The sequence below is a fragment of the Rosa chinensis genome, chromosome 6 (assembly GCF_002994745.2).
Source record: "Rosa chinensis cultivar Old Blush chromosome 6, RchiOBHm-V2, whole genome shotgun sequence".
Classification (NCBI taxonomy): domain Eukaryota; kingdom Viridiplantae; phylum Streptophyta; class Magnoliopsida; order Rosales; family Rosaceae; genus Rosa; species Rosa chinensis.
Genome location: NC_037093.1, coordinates 40921904 through 40942420, shown reverse-complemented (window position 1 = coordinate 40942420; position 20517 = coordinate 40921904). Strand labels below are relative to the sequence as shown.

General features: G+C 39.2%; 2 protein-coding genes and 1 non-coding gene across 3 annotated transcripts in view; 2 read left to right on the top strand and 1 right to left on the bottom strand.

The window, feature by feature from the left end:
* LOC112174854 ((S)-2-hydroxy-acid oxidase GLO1) overlaps positions 1-20517 on the top strand; it is a 58002-nt gene that overhangs the window by 29954 nt on the left and 7531 nt on the right. The window lies entirely within an intron of this gene.
* On the top strand, positions 3073-4314 carry LOC112171340. The gene has a single exon (XM_024308539.1). The coding sequence runs from the start codon at positions 3073-3075 to the stop codon at positions 4312-4314; it is 1242 nt and encodes a 413-aa protein (XP_024164307.1).
* Positions 3467-3573, bottom strand: LOC112174969. The gene has a single exon (XR_002926275.1). It is a non-coding gene; the product is annotated as a small nucleolar RNA R71 (small nucleolar RNA).

The following is a 20517-nucleotide window of genomic DNA, read 5'->3' as shown; positions in this document are numbered from 1 at the left end:
GCTAATTATTATGTGTAGTATATAATTTGTTGTATATTTGTGAAATTTGAGCATGCCATGTAGTTTATTTTCATATATGCTATGTTTAAATGTGCTATGGTTATTTTTACAATGCAACATATACAATAAGCTTTGCCATGATAATGAAAATTCATGCGCATTATACACACACACTTACTGTGATAAAGTATTTTCACATAGCATCAAAAAAAATGTGACCATTACGAATCTTGGTCTTGAAATCTAATTCATATGTTTGGAAAAAAATTTCACGTGGATGTCTTTATGACTGCGTAATTTATATATTCCCTCTTGTTTATGTAGATGGCTGATCCAACTCAACCTGAATTTGACATCTTGGACTCAGAAGGACTTGAGTACCATCATTGGGTTTCCGATGTAGAAACTGCCTTTGTGGCAAAAGACTACACTGCCACCATTACCGACCCCAAAGATGATGAACTATCTAATAAGGTGAAAACAATTGCATTAATGTTTCTGAGGCGACATATTGATCCTAACCTACGCTGGGAGTACCTTCAGTTGAAGACACCCAAAGAACTGTGGGATGCCCTTAAGGGACGTTTTGGGAACATTCGTGACACTTTGCTCCCAGAACTGGTTGTTCAGTGGAATGGAATCCACTTGCTTGACTATAAAAGGGTCAATGACTTCAACAAAGACATGTTGCGCTTAAAGGCACGTCTCAATTTCTGTGGAAGGGAAATCACAGAAGATGATATGATCTTCAAGACTCTTTCCACCTTTCCTAGTTTAGCGCTTATACTAGCAAACCAGTATAGGCTAGAGTATGATTGATTACATGCATTTATATGCATTTAATTATATCTAAAACACTAGAATTAAGCTAATCCTCAAACTAATTAATATGTAATTAATCCATTTTTATTTATGTTGTAGTAAATAAGTGGAGTTATGGATTTCGGAAGAAGTTGCGCAAAAATAGAGCTAATTGAAGTGATCGACAAAAAGTCAACAATGGTCAGGAGTCAATGCCCCAAGCAAACATGTGAAAATCATTGGTTTGAGCTCGGAAAAAGCAAAAAGAAGAAGAAGAAAATTGAAGCAAAGAAAAAGTTGTATTAAATAATTATTTAATTAATTAACCCTTGTATTAATTAATTAAGAGATTAATTAATCAAGGGATTAATTAATCATGCTGGCTACCACGTGCTAGAGTGCCAGGCCATCCCTCTCTTTCCCCTTGCCCACTCCCATGTTGCCACATGGCAGCCCCTATCCCATCATTTCCTCTTAGTTACGAAAGCAGCAGCCACCCATTCTCTCTACTCTCTCTATATATATACATATATCCCATCATTCTCTATTCTGACCAACCCTACAATAGTCGCACACCACATTATTCATCCTTCCTCTCCCCATATCCATTTTCTCTTTATTCTTTTCTACAGCCGCACACCACCCCCAATTACAACTTTTCCATAACTCTCTCACCCACTCTCCCATTTCACTCACTCTTCCACATTAAATTATTGGGCTCTTCTCAAATTTCATCAAGGAAGATCATCAAGACCTTAATTTTATCTTGGGTAGTTAGGAGGATTCAAGCTAGCTTAGTTTTCTTTGCTTTCTAGCATTGTTGAAATTAAGCAAAGCTTATCCTCTCTCTTCTCATCTATTTTAATTGTACATGGTTTTGATGTTAAATCTTGTTTTAATTATGAGTGAGTAGTTTAATTTTGAGAGTTAGGGTTGTGAAGCCCTAACTCATCTTGTATAAATATTGATGCTTTACTCTTAATAAATGCAATTTCCATTGTGCATGCTTTAAATCCGAATTTATTGGTCCTTAGAAACATGTTTCTAGGCTTTGTCACCCTTTGAAATTATGTTGTGGGCAATTGTGATGAATAGATTGATAAATTGACAACTTATTAGTCTTGTTGTATCTAGGATTTAAGTGTGGTGACCATTAGCTAGCTAGCTTAATTGTAGCTAAGCTTGCTTGGGTCTCTATTATCTTGCTCTCTAGGCCTCTAATTGTGGATATTGCGGCCTTAACCGGCATAATGCCCAAATTAGAGAGTTGATTGTGGCCTTAACTGGCATAATCAATACACCGAAAGGATAATTGGTTTAGTAGCCTTAACCGGTACTAGATACGGGACTCGACACATATAGGAAATGCATGCATTTGTGAAATTGGCGTCGATATTTGCAAGATAGTTAGTGTGAATCACCCGACACTCCCATGTTCCCATTAATTTAAAAATCCAAATTTAATTTCTTGCTTGATAATTAGTTGTTTGCTTTTATTTTAGTTTGCATTTAATTTAGTTAATTCTCAATTCAAAACTCCCAAACAAAATTCTACATTCCATTGTGCATAACTCATTTGGGCTACAAGTTAGTGGCTTTGATTAGGCTTAGTGTGAGCTAAGCCGAGCATTGCCAAGGCTTGGTGCCTTGTGAATATTATTTTACTTTATTTTATTTTTATTTTTCATTGTATGCATTTGAGTTATTCTAGCGCCAATTACCTCGGTTAGGTCCAACACCTAATCCCCGAGGTACGATAATCAAAGTTTTAATACTTCCCTTACTTGACAACGATTCGTACACTTGCGAGAGTTTATGTATCAAGTCAATGGCGCCGTTGCCGGGGATTAGGGTCTTCGGATCTTAATCCCTTGGTAATTGGCATTTTGGGTCACTTTTAGCATACTTTTATTTATTTTTATTTTTTTTATTTTTTACTCATATATCTAGTTTCTTTATTTATTTTTCATTTTGATTTGGTTAGTTTAGTCAAATTTAGTACTACTTGTGTTTAATTCTCTCTTCACCCCTCTAATTACTTGTCAATTTTTCGTGAATTGAATTGGTGCTTATCTTGCTTATATTTTGGTTATTGAGATACTCGATTTCTTATTGGTTCTTCATAGGTATATGAGCGACACTCTACTACCTATCAATTTGAGAAGTGGTCGTGCTTTGCAAAGACTACCTAGAGGAAGACCAACAAGGAGAGTTAGAAGACCAAGACATCGCTCACAAGCACCTTCTAGGTCTCCTATTCGAGTAGTAGATATGGCCAACGAGCGTCAAGAACTACAAGATGAGGAGGAGATTCCGTTGAGCCATTATTCATGTCCTAGCATTGTAAATGCTCCATCTTGCATTGTGCTTCCTCCGACAAATGCCAACTTTGAGATCAAGCCAAACATGTTGTCTATTCTACCTACTTTCCATGGCATGGCTAGTGAGAGGCTATATGATCATATAATTGAGTTTGATGCCATATGTTCCACTATGCACTTGGGAGGATTAACTTTGGAGGGTTTGAAGCTTCGATTATTCCCATTTTCTTTGAAAGATCAAGCACGCACTTGGTTTCATAAGCTTAAGCCAAGATCCATTCTCTCTTGGGCCGATATGCAAAGAGTCTTCTTGAATGTATATTATCCATATCATCGGACTACTTATATGCGGGATAGCTTGACCAAGTTCTTTCAAGAGGATAATGAGACTTTTTATGATGCATGGGAGCGCTTCAAGGATATTGAGTTAGGTTGCCCTCATCATGGACTTTCCAAGTGGCTTATTTGTGAATCTTTCTACAATGGGTTGATTATTGATGATAGAAGAAGATTGGACAATGCATCGGGTGGAAATTTTCTTAAGAAATGTCCTAATGCCGTTTGGAATACTTGTGAGGAAGTGGCTACCCAATCCGGTCAATGGGATAATCATCAAAGGAGAAGAGGAGGTAGAGACGATCACACATCTAGAGGCCGAGATTCACAAGCATATGATACTAGAAACCGAGTTGATATGGAGCCTCATGGTAGAGGCGTGTACGATGTTTCTCATGTTGATAAAGATGATGGAGTTATGAATTCCAAGCTTGAGAGGCTTGAAGCAAAGATTGACAAGAAATTTGAGATGCTTCTTCAAGCGCAAAAGGGTAGTGGTTCACCTTCTTCACATGTCAAGAGTGTTACTTCTTCACATCTTTGCTTGATTTGTGAGTCCCATAATCATTCTACTCATGATTGTCACTTGGCTTCACAATTTCCGGAATTTGTTGAGGAACAAGTTAGAGCTATTAATTCTTATCAAAGGCCACCACGAAATGATCCTTATCCTACTACATATAATCCGGGTTGGCATAACCACCCAAATTTCTCATGGAGAGATGGTGGAGGGTCCTCTAATGCACACCAAGGTGGTTCTCATTCATATGAAGGGAATCAAGGCCCTAATTCTTCATCTTTTGGTCCTCACGGTCATGGAAACACACAATTTAGTGGACAAAATCATTATGGGTAGCAAGCATCTAGTTACAATTCTCAAGGCCAAGGGCCATCTTTTGGTGCTACACATGCTTATGGAGGAGCCCCACATGATACTCAAGGGTAAAGTTCCCATTCATTTGGAAGTGCCAATCCTACACAAAATGCTCCTCCCGGATTTCAAAATAGGCAAGCACCACAACCGGAACCAAAGAAGTCTCATATGGATGATATATTGGCCGCTCTAGCCCAAAGTCATACTTGTCTTACACAAAGCCAAGCGAAGACCGATCAAACTCTTAATATTCTTGCTCAAGGTCAAAGTTCGCTTGCACAATGTGTGGGAAAATTAGAAGTCCAAATGGGACAATTAGCTAAAGAGCTTGGAGCACGTCCACATGGTGCATTACCTACACAACTGGATCAAAATCCGAGACATGAGCAAGCTAAGGCTATTACTGCACTTCGAAGTGGAAGGGTTTATGACAATAAGGTACGCATGCCTAAATCTTCTAACTCCCCTTTGAATTTGCATGATGACATGTATGCTCTCACTTACCCCACATCGCATTCTTATGATACACATGTTTCCACCCCTATACATGATTCCCATTCTTCACTTTCATATTCTAATGATGATGATCATGTGTTAGTTGAGGATTACATTGATAATGATGATGATAATGTGTTGCATTCATATGGGGCCAAGGGGGAAGAAAATGTACCTCTTGGCTATGTTGCTAATGATAATGTGCATATGCATCGTACTTTTATTTCAAAGGAGGATGGGAACCGGGGGGAAGAAAATGTACCCCGGGGAATTGGAGTGGGTGATGTGACTTTGTATACAAAAGGAAGAAATAAGGGGGTGGATAAGGAAGCCGGGGAGGAAGAAAATGTACTTCCTGGAGGTGCACAAGGAAGGAAGGCCTCTTTATCTCATTCTACATCTTCAAAATCTCAAGCCTCTAATTCTTCATCCACACCGCCTAAGCATGTGCATTTTGGCCCCACTACTCCTTCATCATGACCTAGGGATCTACATCAGGGGGGGGGGGAGAAATAAGGTGGAAGCTACTTCATCTACTTCTATTGATACACATAGTTCATCCTCGGGTTTGAGTTCTAATGGTTCACCGCCTATTTCATCATCTAGTGAGCATCGGGAACAACATCAAGGGGGAAGTAATAAGGAGGAAGACTATTCTCATGTACCTTTGGATTCTAGGGATAGGAGTGGACCGATCCATTCTATACTAGGCGAGGCCTTGAGGGCTAAGAACCCTAGTGGGACGGTTACCACCCTTAGGGATTCAAGGGGGAGTCTCACTTTTTCTCCACCTCTTGATTTGAACCCATCGGAGCCTAGACTTCCCTATCCACAAGTTAAGAGGGCTCAAGATCAAAAGAAGCGGAAGGAGACACAAAAGCAAGAGTTCATTGAGCTATTCAAGTCCGTTAACATCAATATCCCATTACTTGATACCATCAAGCAAGTACCGGCCTATGCAAAATGCTTGAAGGACATGTGCACTAATAAGAGAAAGTTTGTTGAGAATGAAGATATATACTTAAGTGAGCAAGTGTCGGCCGTGCTTCAAAGGAGGTTGCCTCCTAAGCTTAGTGACCCCGGATCTTTTACTATTCCATGCACCATTGGGTCACGAAACTTTGATCAAGCATTATTGGACTTGGGGGCTAGCATCAACCTTATGCCATATGATTTGTACAAGACTTTGTCATTGGAACCAATTAAGCCTTTGAAAATTAAGCTTAAGATGGCGGATAGGAGAATTAAGTACCCTCGTGGAGTGGTGGAGGATGTTCTTGTCAAGGTAGATGAGCTTTATGTGCCGACTGATTTTGTAGTACTCGATATGGACTCTCCTTCTTGTGAAGATGATGATGATGAGTTACCTGTCATTTTTTGTAGAGCTTTTATGGCGACCGCCGGGGTGAAGATTGATGTTCAAAAGGGTTTACTCACCATGACAGTCTTTGACACTACTATTGGGTTTTGTATTTTCGACGCTATGAGGAGTTTGTTATATCATCTTGATGAGTGTTTTTGGATTGATGTTATGGATGATATTGTTGGGAAGAACTTTATTGAGCATCCATCGACTGATTACATGGAGACTTGCATTGCTCAAGGTGAAACTAAATTTGAGAGTGAGGAGCACATTGAGGCTATTGCACATTTGGAAGCTTTGAGACCATATGTTCCTAGACGTGTTACACCAGTTTTACCTTTACCTCCCTCTAGTACACCACCTATTCCTTCATTACCTTTACCTCCCTCTAGTCATTACCTTCGACATTGAGATATGCATTTCTAGGAGAGATGAGTACATTACCTGTGATTATCTCGTCGAAGTTGAGTAAAGTTGAGGAAGATAAGCTTCTGAGGATGTTACGTGAGCATAAGAGAGCTATTGTTGGACCATTGCCGATATCAAAGGCATTAGTCCATCCAAGTGTCAGCATCACATTTATTTAGAGGAGGGGTGTAAGCCCACACGAGAGGCTCAGAGGAGGTTAAATCCTCCCATGATGGAGGTAGTGAAGAAAGAGATCATTAAGCTTTTAGATGTTGGAGTTATTTTTCCGATTTCTGATTCACCGTGGGTTTCACCAGTTCAGGTTGTCCCCAAGAAGGGAGGAATTACAGTAGTGCAAGATGAGAAGGGTGAAGATGTGCCACAACGAGTTCAGAATGGATGGAGGGTTTGTATTGATTATAGAAAGCTTAATGGAGCGACAAGGAAAGATCATTTTCCACTACCTTTCATTGATCACATGTTGGAGAGATTAGCAGGCCATAGCCATTATTGTTTCCTAGATGGATATTCGGGGTATAATCAGATTGCTATTGCTAAGGAAGACTAGGAGAAGACTACTTTCACATGGTCATTTGGTACTTTTGCGTATAGGACGATGCTTTTTGGACTTTGCAATGCACCCGCCACTTTCCAGAGGTGTATGATGGCATTGTTCCATGACATGACTGAGCGCTTTATGGAGATATTTATGGATGATTTCTCGATTCATGGTGATTCTTTTGATGATTGTCTTCGACACTTAACCCTTGTTCTAGAATGGTGTGAGGAGACCAATTTAGTCCTCAATTGGGAGAAGTGCCACTTTATGGTGGATGAGGGTATTGTGTTAGGGCATGTAGTATCATCACGTGGCATTGAGGTGGATAAGGAGAAAATTGAGTTGATTTCTAGTTTACCACCACCGAAGAATGTGAAAGGGGTTAGGAGTTTCCTTGGGCATGCAGGCTTTTATAGACGTTTTATTCAGGATTTCTCTCAGATCACCAAGCCATTGTGTGACTTGCTAAGCAAGGACGTGCCATTTGAGTTCACTTCAGAGTGCTTACAGGCTTTTGAGCTACTTAAGGAGAAGTTGACTCATGCACCTATCATGATTGCACTTGATTGGAGTAGACCATTTGAGTTGATGTGTGATGCTTCAGATTTTGCTATAGGAGCTGTTTTGGGTCAAAGGATTGAGCGAGCACTCCATGTGATTTATTATGCTTCCCGGACTTTGAATGATGCACAAGTCCACTACACTACTACCGAGAAGGAGCTCCTTGCTATTATCTTTGCATTGGAGAAGTTTCGGAGTTATCTTCTGGGGAGTAAGGTGATTGTCCACACGGATCATGCGGCATTGAGATATTTATTGAGCAAGAAGGATGCCAAGCCCCGTTTGATTCATTGGGTGTTATTACTCCAGGAGTTTGATATAGAGATCAAGGATAAGCCGGGTCGAGACAACCTTGTTGCAGATCATTTGTCTAGACTTGAGTTTGGCAGAGACTCTTCTGATATACCATTGACTGAGCATTTTCCCGATGAATACTTATTTCATGTAGACACTGAGATGCCTTGGTTTGTAGACATTGTGAACTATTGGGCTAGCAATTGTACTTTCATTCCAGATAACTATGATGCACAGGCCAGGAAGAAGTTTCTTAGAGATGCTCGGTCATATATTTGGGATGACCCGTACTCATGGAGGGTGGGTAAAGACCAGGTGATTAGACGTTGTATTCCTCAATGGGAGGCCCCTGAGATTGTTGCATCGTGTCACTCATCTCTATGTGGAGGACATTTTGGTGGGAAGAGGACAGCTTTTAAGATTCTTCAGTCATGTTTCTTTTGGCCTACTTTGTTTCGAGACTGTCATTCTTTTGTTCTTCAATGTGATAGATGCCAGAGGACTGGGAATATTTCCTCCAAGGACCAAATGCCTCTCACCAACATTATGGAGGTTGAGATTTTTGATTGTTGGGGCATAGACTTTATGGGACCGTTTCCAAAATTTCATGGGAATGAATATATCATAGTGGTGATTGATTATGTTTCGAAGTGGGTTGAAGCCAAGGCCACAAGGGAGAATGATTCTAAGGTAGTCACCAAGTTCTTGAAAGAGCACATTTTCTCTCGATTTAGGACTCCTAGGATTATTATTAGTGATGGTGGTACACATTTTATCAACCGGACTTTTGATGCTTTGTTGAGGAAATATGGGGTCAAGCATAAGGTTTCCACACCTTACCACCCTCAAACTTCTGGTCAAGTAGAGGTGTCAAATAGGGAGATTAAGAGGATTTTGGAAAAGACGGTCAACTCTTCTAGGAAGGACTGGGCTATTAAGCTTGATGATGCTTTATGGGCCTATCGGACCGCATATAAGACTCCTATTGGCATGTCTCCCTTTCGTTTGTGCTATGGAAAGAATTGTCATCTTCCGGTTGAACTTGAGTACAAAGCTTGGTGGGCTATCAAATTTTTAAATTTTGACTCGGAAGCTAGTGGTGACAAGCGGAAACTTGACCTTTGTGAGTTAGAGGAAATTCGGGAGGAGGCATATGAAAATGCCAAATTGTTTAAGGAGAAGACAAAGGAGCTACACGATAGAAAATTGGTGAAGAAGGCCTTTGAGCCGAAACAGAAGGGTCTCCTATACAACTCTAAATTCCGTCTCTTTCCCGGTAAATTAAAATCAAGATGGAGTGGACCCTATGAAGTAGTGGAAGTGTTCCCTCATGGTGCTATTGAAGTAAGAAATTTGAATGATGGGAGAATTTTCAAGGTAAATGGGCACCGGCTTAAACCATATCATGACTCCACTTTTGATTCTCATCATGAGGTGACTGACCTCGATGATGCTTCTTGAATAATGAAAAACTCTATGGACGGGCAATGAAGTCCTTAAACAAAGCGCTCGCTAGGGAGGCAACCCTAGCAATACTTGTGATGTTTTCTTTGTTTGTGGTAGTTTGTTGTAGTTTCTTTCTTATCATTTTTGGGAGGTTGGGAGGTGCTTAAGGTGTGGATAATAAGGAGACATTTTGAGCTACAATTCTTATATGGAGGTCATGGAGGACAATTTTGGGTCATGCATTGATGAGATCAAGGCTATGAGCTTAATGAAGGACCCATGTCCTTATTCTTTGAAGTGGCCTATTGGGTGACCCATTGTTCTAGGACATTCGATGTTCAAAATTGAGTCGATCATTTTATGAGCACCTTGAGCTATTGTGGAGTATACAGAAGGAAGTCAAGGCCTTGTGCCTTGAGGTTGGTGTCTCATTTTTGTCTTCTCTGAAGGTCGTGAGCAATGGAGGGTCAACAAAGGGGGTTTTCGCATCTTTTCTCCACAATTAGATTTTTATTTTCATTCTTAATTCTTGTGCCTTCGCCTGGACTTCACTCTCATGCCTAAATCCGACACGGATTTTAGCTTACGAGCTCACTTTACAACATTGAGGACAATGTTAGTTTTAAGTGTGGGGTTGAGGGCTCGGGTGCCCAAAAAAAAAAAATTAGATTAGATTAGCTTTTTGTAATTAGAATTTAGTGGTTAATGCCTTTTCCAACCCTAATGACGAGACATGGACTTAACTTGTTATGATTGTGGATAGATTAAGCATGATCTAGGACTTTGAATTTGTTTTGTGATTAATTGTATATGTGATCTATACTTGATTATATGTGTGCACATAGCCTATGTTAGGTTCGTTCATCATAGTTAGAAAAGCATATAGATTATTCGATTAACTTGCATGCCTTATTTGTGAGCTTTTGAGCCTAATATCTATAGTGTGTGCATCGTTCATTCACTTATTCTTTCATGTGTGTACAATTTCTTGACATTGCGTATCTAGAACTTGCTTTAGACCTCTCAAGGCTACTTTTAGCTTGCGACTTGATAGAAAGGATTGAGGCATTAGGACTATATACCACCATGGCCAAAGAAGCATGTACCCAAAGATATTTACCACTAGATTGCCACTTTGAGCCTATTTATATTTTTAGCCTTTTTGTTCATTACCACCACAAATTCCTACCTAGCCTATACACTTTTATCCTACCCTTCCATGGTAGTTGGTGAAGCGATTCGAGAGAATGACTTTATATTTGAGTGCTTCAAAAGAAAGAAAAAGTCAAAAGTGTGAGGTTACAAAAGAATAAGTGTGGGGGTGAGTGATTTTGTATGGAAAAGAAAGTTTCGAAAGAGTTCCAAAAAAAAAAAAAAAAGTTCAAAAGGAGAAATGACAAAAAAAAAAAAGAGAGAGAGAAAAGGTGATTGAAAAAAAATATATATATTTAGCTAGTATTACTTTTGTTTATAGTATAGTGTAGTGTAGGTTGTACATCGGGATTAAAGTGAGTGACTTAGCATTCGAAATTAAACAAAAGTCTTAAATCTCTATAAGAGAGAGTTGCTTCACCAGCTTACATGGACTTTGTATTTCCTTATCCTTCATTTCTATTAGCCACTTGCCCTTAGCCCCATTACAACCAAATAAAAGACCTCTTGATCTTGAATGTTGTGGGCTACCTAGCGGAGATGAGGTCGAAAAGCAAGCATATGGTTGTGCATGTTGTGAAATTGCTTGAGTGAAACACATATAGCCTCTAAACACTTGAGTGGTAATACTTAGTGAACCTATGCGAGTTTAGTGGGTTATGTCAGGTCTTTTATATGCCTATTTGATTATGGTGGATTGATTTAACACATGGTCAACACATGCATATACTTGAGTATTTTTCACATGTGCATCTTAATTTCCTTACAAATTCAAAAATCTTATGTTGTGCTTACATCTACTTCATGGTCATATACATAATTAGTTCTCCGAGGGTTATGGTTGGAAAGGCTAATACCGTATTTTACTTATGTTTGTGAGTTAGTAGATTTTCGGATTTTGTTTCATTTAGTTTGCTTGGGGACAAGCAAAGTTCAAGTGTGGGGGTGTGATTACATTCATTTATATGCATGTAATTATATCTAAAACACTAGAATTAAGCTAATCCTCAAACTAATTATTATGTAATTAATCCATTTTTATTTATGTTGTGGTAAATAAGTGGAGTTATGGATTTCGGAAGAAGTTGCGCAAAAATAGAGCTAATTGGAGTGATCGACAAAAAGTCAACAATGGTCAGGAGTCAATGCCCCAAGCAAATATGTGAAAATCATTGGTTTGAGCTCGGAAAAAGCAAAAAGAAGAAGAAGAAAATTGAAGCAAAGAAAAAGTTGTATTAAATAATTATTTAATTAATTAACCCTTGTAATAATTAATTAAGAGATTAATTAATCATGCTCAGCCAAATGCCCCATGTTGCAATTAAACCTTAATTACTTGCTTGTTAATTGAAGGCTACCACGTGCTAGAGTGCCAGGCCATCCCTCTCTTTCCCCTTGCCCACTCCCATGTTGCCACATGGCAGCCCCTATCCCATCATTTCCTCTTAGTTACGAAAGAAGCAGCCACCCATTCTCTCCACTATCTCCATATATATACATATATCCCATCATTCTCTATTCTGACCAACCCTACAATAGCCGCACACCTCATTATTCATCCTTCCTCTCCCCAGATCCATTTTCTCTTTATTCTTCTCTACAGCCGCACACCACCCCCAATTACAACTCTTCCATAACTCTCTCACTCACTCTCCCATTTCACTCACTCTTCCACATTAAATTATTGGGCTCTTCTCAAATTTCATCAAGGAAGATCATCAAGACCTTAATTTCATCTTGGGTAGTTAGGAGGATTCAAGCTAGCTTAGTTTTCTTTGCTTTCTAGCATCGTTGAAATTAAGCAAAGCTTATCCTCTCTCTTCTCATCTAATTTAATTGTACATGGTTTTGATGTTAAATCTTGTTTTAATTATGAGTGAGTAGTTCAATTTTTGGAGTTAGGGTTGTGAAGCCCTAACTCATCTTGTATAAATATTGATGCTTTACTCTTAATAAATGCAATTTCCATTGTGTATGCTTTAAATCCGAATTTATTGGTCCTTAGAAGCATGTTTCTAGGCTTTGTCACCCTTTGAAATTATATTGTGGGCAATTGTGATTAATAGATTGATAAATTGACAACTTATTAGTCTTGTTGCATCTAGGATTTAAGTGCGGTGACCATTAGCTAGCTTAATTGTAGCTAAGCTTGCTTGGGTCTCTATTATCTTGCTCTCTAGGCCTCTAATTGTGGATATTGCGGCCTTAACCGGCTTAATGCCCAAATTAGAGAGTTGATTGTGGCCTTAACCGGCATAATCAATACACCGAAAGGATAATTGGTTTAGTAGCCTTAACCGGTACTAGATACGGGACTCGACACATATAGGAAATGCATGCATTTGTGAAATTGGCGTCGATATTTGCTAGTTAGTGTGAATCACCCGACACCCCCATGTTCCCATTAATTTGAAAATCCAAATTTAATTTCTTGCTTGATAATTAGTTGTTTGCTTTTATTTTAGTTTGCATTTAATTTAGTTAATTCTCAATTCAAAACTCCCAAACAAAATTCTACATTCCATTGTGCATAACTCATTTGGGCTACAAGTTAGTGGCTTTGATTAGGCTTAGTGTGAGCTAAGCTGAGCATTGCCGAGGCTTGGTGCCTTGTGAATATTATTTTACTTTATTTTATTTTTATTTTTCATTGTATGCATTTGAGTTATTCTAGCGTCAATTACCTCGGTTAGATCCAACACCTAATCCCCGAGGTACGATAATCAAGGTTTTAATACTTCCCTTACTTGACAACGATTCGTATGCTTGCGAGAGTTTATGTATCAAGTCAATGACAACAAAAGAATCACAACCTTCAATAAGTTGATCAGCCTACTGCAAGTGGCTGAGAGGCATAATAAGGTTCTCTTGAACAACAATGCTAGGCCTACTGGGACAGAGAAAATTCCCGAGGCTAATTATGGAACAATGAAAGGTGGAAAAAACTCCAATGCAAAGGGGTTAAGACGTGCTGATCCCTATCCATGTGGCAACAACACACCATGTGGCAAGGGACATGGGGGTCGTGGTATGGGCCGTAGAGGCCCTCCCAATGTATGGAGCAGAGATGGTGGTGTTGGCCCTAGTGGTCATGGAAACAAGGTGCAAAGGGCACCTAAGAACCCTTCAGTCAAACAGGATACAGTTGGCAATGAACCATGCTATAGGTGTGGAGTCATTGGGCATTGGTACAAGAACTGCCAAGCAAGCAGCATAGTTGCAGCCACTTACAAGAGGTATAGGGAGTCTAAAGAACAAGAGGCTCACTATATGGAAGAAGAAGATCATGACCCAGATGTCAACCTCACTATTGCAGACTCCAATGGCAACAAGGAACTTGCTCTGTCAAAGGATGCTTCAGACTTTGACTGATCTGCTTTATTTATTTTCCAAAGACAGATGTGAAGGCATAATGCCTCATTTTTAATTAGACTATTGCTTGGTCTTGAAGTTTATTTCAATAATGATTTGATGAATTAGAACAAGACCTTGATTTCATTATCGTTGGCTTATTAATAAATTTCAAATTTTATTCTGAAGCACTGAATTTATTCAAATTTATTTACTACACATATTTACATGGTTCGAAATAACACTATAAAGATGTAAAGCAATACATCTAGAGAAAAATTATTTGAATGAAAAGATTATCATTCTACCAAAAATAGAAATACTCTAAAGAATATGAGATATATTTATTGTCACAGACGCTCTGTATGCACCAAGAGTTAATCGAACCTTGTTACGTTTCAAAGATATTCGTGCCAACAGTTATCATGTAAAAACACACTGTGAGAATGGAACTGAATACCTTTATATTACCTCTAATAAATGTGGAAGGAAACGCATTTTAGAGAAACTTATGAGTCAATCTAGTGGACTGTACCTCACTACGATTCGGATCATTGAATCCTATGCTGTCACCAACAATGAAATGTGGAACACTGACTCATACAGGCTTTGGCATGACTGCCTAGGGCACCCCGATCATAACATGATGATCCGTATTTCAAAGAATTCACACGGACATCCCTTATTTCGAGTGAAAAATAAAATGGGAGAAAAATCCGCCACACTGCAAGGTGTCGATCCTAGTACTGCTCAAATGCAGTCATTGCCTTCTGAAGTACTAGAAGCACGACCTCCCTCCCATTATGCCTCATTGACTATTTCAAAGGTACATCACTCGTTTTGCAAAGCCTGCTCTTTAGCAAAAAATAGGATCGAGACCTTCTTATGCTAAAGATACAAAACAAAACATTCCATTCTTACAAAGGATACAAGGAGATATTTGTGGACCTATCCATCCAGAATGCGGACCATTCAAGTACTTTATGGTTCTGGTAGATGCTTCGACACGCTGGTCACATGTCGATTTATTGTCCACAAGAAATGTTGCACTCCTAGCACAGATTATACGTTTAAGGGCTCACCACCCTGATCACCCTATCAAGTCTATAAGACTTGATAACGCTTGAGAGTTTACATCAAAAGCATTTGATGAATATTGCATGTCTATTGGGATCGATGTAGAGCATCTTGTACCCCATGTGCATACACAAAATGGTCTCGTAGAAACCACCATCCAAAGGCTACAGATGGTAGTTAGGGCATTGGTTATGCTCACCAACCTGCCTATATCTACATGGGGTTATGCAATATTACACGCAGCTTTACTTATTCATTTCAGACTCACTACTAGCCAACCATTTTCTGCATACCAGTTGGTAACTGGATATGAGCCTGACATTTCACACTTACGAATATTTGGTTGCGAAGTATATGTGCCTATTGCGCCCCCACAACGCATCAAAATGGCTCCTCAGAGACGATTAAGTATTTATGTTGGATACGAATCCCCAACAATTATCCGCTATTTGGAACTCTTGACAAGCGATCTCTTTACCGCTAGATTTGCGGATTGTCACTTTGATGAGACAGTCTTCCCGTCATTAGGGGGAGATAGGAAAAAGGATTTTCCAAGGGAACGACAGGAATTATCGTGGTTTGTCCCCACTCTGTCTCATTTTGATCCCCGCATTTCACAATGTGAAATTGAAGTGAAAAGAATAATCGATCTTTAGAACGTAGCAGATTTGATGCCTGATGCGTTTACTAATATCGCAAAAGTGACGAGATCACATATACTAGCTGCAAATGTGCCTGCTGTTAACAATATAGGCTTACTTTTCCTGTTTAATTAGTATAGGCTTACTTTCCTGTTTAATTAGTTGCTAATTAGTTGGGTCTGCTAATTACGTTTATGCATGGTTAATCAGTTAGTGGCCTACAACTGTTATCCATGTGTCCTTCACATAGAGACTCTTGTCTTAGTATAAATAGAGGTGTACTCTCTCTTTTTGCGTTGTAACAGAATAGCCTCATATATAAAATTTCCATTTTTCTCTCTCAAATATTCAAGTTCTCTTGCTCAGCTATCATGGTATCAAAGAGCCAGGTTCGTTTAGGGCTGACCTCCAGCGTCATTTTCCAGTGGGGTTTTTAGTCATCACTACTCATATACAGTTTTTAGTCATCACTACTCATATACAATCTATTTTGCAGTCTCTTTCAGATAAGTTCATTCTAGATCTGAGTTTTTCTTTGAAGGTTATGAAGTTTGATTACGAAGCTTAAGCTTGAGATCTGTGACTACTTTGCTTGAGATCTGAGACTTTGATACTTGTTTAACTTTGAGCACTCGTTTATTGCTATTTTTTTGAAATTGAAGAACTCTGAAACCCTAATTTGATGATGAAGTATGTTCTAGCTCTGTGTGTTTGAGTATTCACTGAGATTTCTGCATAGTAATTTCTGAGTCTCATACGATCTAGAAAAGGTTGTGAAAGAAGTTAACTATGGCTACCACTGGTTCATCTTCTTCCACCACTACTCACACAACTGTGTACTTGCCTAATATTCTACTGAATGAAAGTAATTACCCTACCTGGTTGTTTCGAATGGAGTCATTTCTTCGAGGTTAGAATCTCTTTGGTTTTGTGGATGGCACAACTCCTTGTCCACCACAGCTTGTTGTTGCCTCTGATGGAGTCACTAGTGTTACCTCTATGGAATACATTACATGGAAAATTCAGGATCAAAGCATCATCAACATGATAGGTCAAACTCTTAGTCCTGTAGCTATGACCTGTGCAGTAGGGAGTAAGTCTGCAAAACAAATGTGGGAGAACCTAAAGCTAAAGTTTGCTGCTCCTAATAGGTAGAATATACTGCAGTTGAAGTCTAATCTTCAAAATTTGAGGAAAGGAAGTGATGACATAGAGACTTTTCTGGATAAAGAAAAAATTGCTAGGGATGCACTTGAAACAGTTGGAGTACTTATTGATGATGAAGATATTGTGGTCATGGTTCTTAGAGGTCTTCCAATTGAATTTGCAGCTATCAAAACAGTAATTCGAGCTCAATTTGTCAGCTGCTCTCTTAGAGAACTTAAGACTCTATTAAAGGCAGCGGAAGTTGATATAGAGAATGAAAATCACTGCTCCATACCTCTTACTGCAATAGTGGCTAAACACAACTCTCAAGCCTCTTCTTCACTTGGAATTGGAAGCAGTCCTGCAACAACTTCACTTAATGCTCATACATCCACAATGTCTTCTTCTGTTGCAGCTCCTACCTTATCCACTAATCAGTCTCAAGTTCAAAGCATGATTCACAGCTCACCATCTAGCTCTACTATTCTTGCACCTTAAGGCTATGCTACTCAAGCTGTTGCTGTTCCATCTGTTGCTCCAGTGGTTCCACCTGGTTTCATCCCTCAAGCAGTCACATCTGTCCTCCCTATTCCAACTCAGCATTCCTATGTTCCTATACGTACTTTACCCTATGGTTTTCCATCCATTAATCCTTATGTTCTGAATGACAATTCTTATGGGATGACTGGGTTCTTTGCTAGAAGAGGTCAGGCAAGATTTAAGAACAATAGTGGGAACAACAGGTTTAACAATGGTGGTGGTTTTCGACTCCCATCTGGTGGTCAAGTTGGTAACCAAGTTGGAAATGCTACCAATGTTGGCTTTGGCTTCAACAATACTGGTTTTAATACAAATGGTGCTAGTGGCAGTAATACAAGGAACTTTGCAGCAGGCAATTCTCTCACCTGTCAGCTTTGCAATCGAGTTAGTCATGGAGCAAGAACCTGTCGATCACTTTCAACCTTTCAGCAAGATCCTGGTTTTAATAGTGGAGGTATTTGCTGTCAATTTTGTGGCAAGAAGAATCACATAGCTGATAGGTGTTACTATATCATTGGGTTTCCAAATCAACAGCAGCAAAACAATGACTCTGATGCTACAGCCATGCTTGCAGCCACAACCAATGCTCCTCAATTTTGGCTTACCTACACTGGAGCCACTAATCACATGACTAGTGATCCTCAAGTCCTTAACAACCTTGTTCAATATCCTACTACTGATGCAGTTCAAATTGGTAATGACACTCAACTTAAAATTACTCACACTGGAAATGCATTGTTGGGATCACTCAAGCTCAATAATTAATATTCTCCTTATCCCTGAGCTTGCAGCTCATTTACTCTCTATATACCAACTGTGTAAACAAAATAATTTCTTAGTATGGTTTGATGAGTTTATGAGTGTGATACAGGACAAGGTGTTGGGCAAAATCCTCTACCATGGATTGAGTAAACAAGGGCTATACCCCATTCCTTTTGACCTGCCACTGATAATTCAACAATCTGCAGAAAGTGAAGTTTCAAGTCCAGCCAAGAAACTAGATCAACAATCAGCTTTTGTGGGAGCAATGGTGAAGAACTCATTGTGGCATCAAAGGTTTGGGCAACCTTCAAATGAAATTGTTAGAATCATGCTGAATAAATGTAATATAAAGAGCATTCCTGACTCTACTTCTAGTGTGTGTGAGCCATGCTTATTAGGCAAATTTTAGAAACTACCTTTTGTTGATTCTAGTACCAGGAGTTTGAAGCCTTTTGATCTTGTTCACTCTGATGTTTGGGGACCTTCCCCACATCTATCCATTGATGGCTTCAAGTACTATGTTCTATTCATAGACGATTGTACTAGATATACCTGGTTATTCCCTATGAAAAATAAATTTGAAGTGATCACCTATTTTCAGTCTCTTTGTGCACTGGTATCTACTCAATTCTCTACTAAAATCAAATGTTTAAGGAGTGATGGTGGGGGAGAATATATGAGTCTAAAGTTCACACAATATCTAGAACATAATGGAATTATTCATCAAATTGCCTGTCCTTATTCAACACATCAGAATGGTGTTTCTGAAAGGAAAAATAGGCACATTAGAATGGTGTTTCTGAAAGAAAAAATAGGCACATTAGAGAATTTGTTGTTACACTAATGCAAAGTGCCTCTTTACCAGCCCAATTTTGGTATCATGCTTGTGCCATAGCAACCTTCCTCATAAACAGAATGCCAACCCCTACTCTTAACATGCAATCTCTTTTTGAGAAGCTCTATTACACAGTTCCATCTCTTGATCTCCTCAGAGTTTTTGGTTGTACTTGTTACCCCCTTCTTTCACCCTCAAGTCATAATAAATTACAACCTAAAACAATGAGGTGTGTGTTCCTGGGCTTTGCTGCTGGTTACAAGGGATATATTTACTATAGTCTAGCCACAAGAAAATATATTATCTCTAGACATGTGTTCTTTAAAGAGAATTGTTTTCCATATGCTTCAACCACAGTACACAAGGGACCTGTTCACACTTCTTCTTAGCAATCAAATCAAACTCATGGACAGATAATGGGGTATATGCCATGCTTTACTTATGCTCAGTCCACTTTGCCCATATCTTTGTCCCACACGTCAACAACTATTCCAGGTCAGTCTTTTGACTCTCTTAGTTAACAATGCAAGCAATCTACAATCTGACAACAATGTTGTAGCTCCATGTGATGATGCACATGGCTCTAGTACTGCTCCACCTACTGAGGACACTCAATTGTGTCAATTTATTAACAATCATCCTGTGCTAGTCACATCTCCTGCAAACCCTTGTTCCTCATCTCCTAGTTCTACTGTTCCTGCTTTTGATCCAAATTCAAACACAGCAATTCACTTTGCAGAAGATAATGGCGAGTTGAGCATTCATTCTCAACCAGGAGGAGGGTCTGTGTCTATCATTCTTAATTGCTCACTATCCAGGCCTACACAACAAATATCAGCTGCTAATATTGTGCATTCAGTTTCTGGCCTATCTACCTTGACAGAGAATGATCATCCAATGTTAACCAGGAGCAAAAGAGGAATTGTGAAGAAAAAGTGTTTTCTGTCCATTATGTCCACAACTAGCACTGAACCTTCTGAACTTGAACCTAGTTCATACAAGATTTCAATGCAAGTACCTGTTTGGAAACGTGCAATGCAGGAAGAATATGATGCCCTCATGAAGCAGCAGACTTCACTTTGAAACATGGGGGTCTATTTGTCTCTCAACGCAAGTATGCTATAGACTTACTCCACAAAGCAGGTTTAGATGATTGCAACACTCATCTCACACCTTGTCAATCTGGGGTTAAATTACTGAAGGACACATGCAAACCTCTTGACCCTCATGTGGCTTCTCACTTTAGAAGTATTGTGAGTTGTTTGCATTACCTTACTTTCACCAGACCAGATATTGCCTTTAGTGTCAACTCTGTTTGTCAATTCATGCATAATCCTACAGATGATCATCTTATTGCTGCTAAAAGAATACTCCGATATGTCAAGGGTACTATGGATGTTGGTATCTGGCTCAAAAAGAATGTGCATGACTCTATCTCTCTTAGTCTTAATGCCTACTGTGATGCAGACTGGGCTGGAGATCCCAATGACAGGAAGTCCACCACAGGTTTTGTTGATTTACTTTAAGGAACTCCTATTTCATGGTGTAGTAAGAA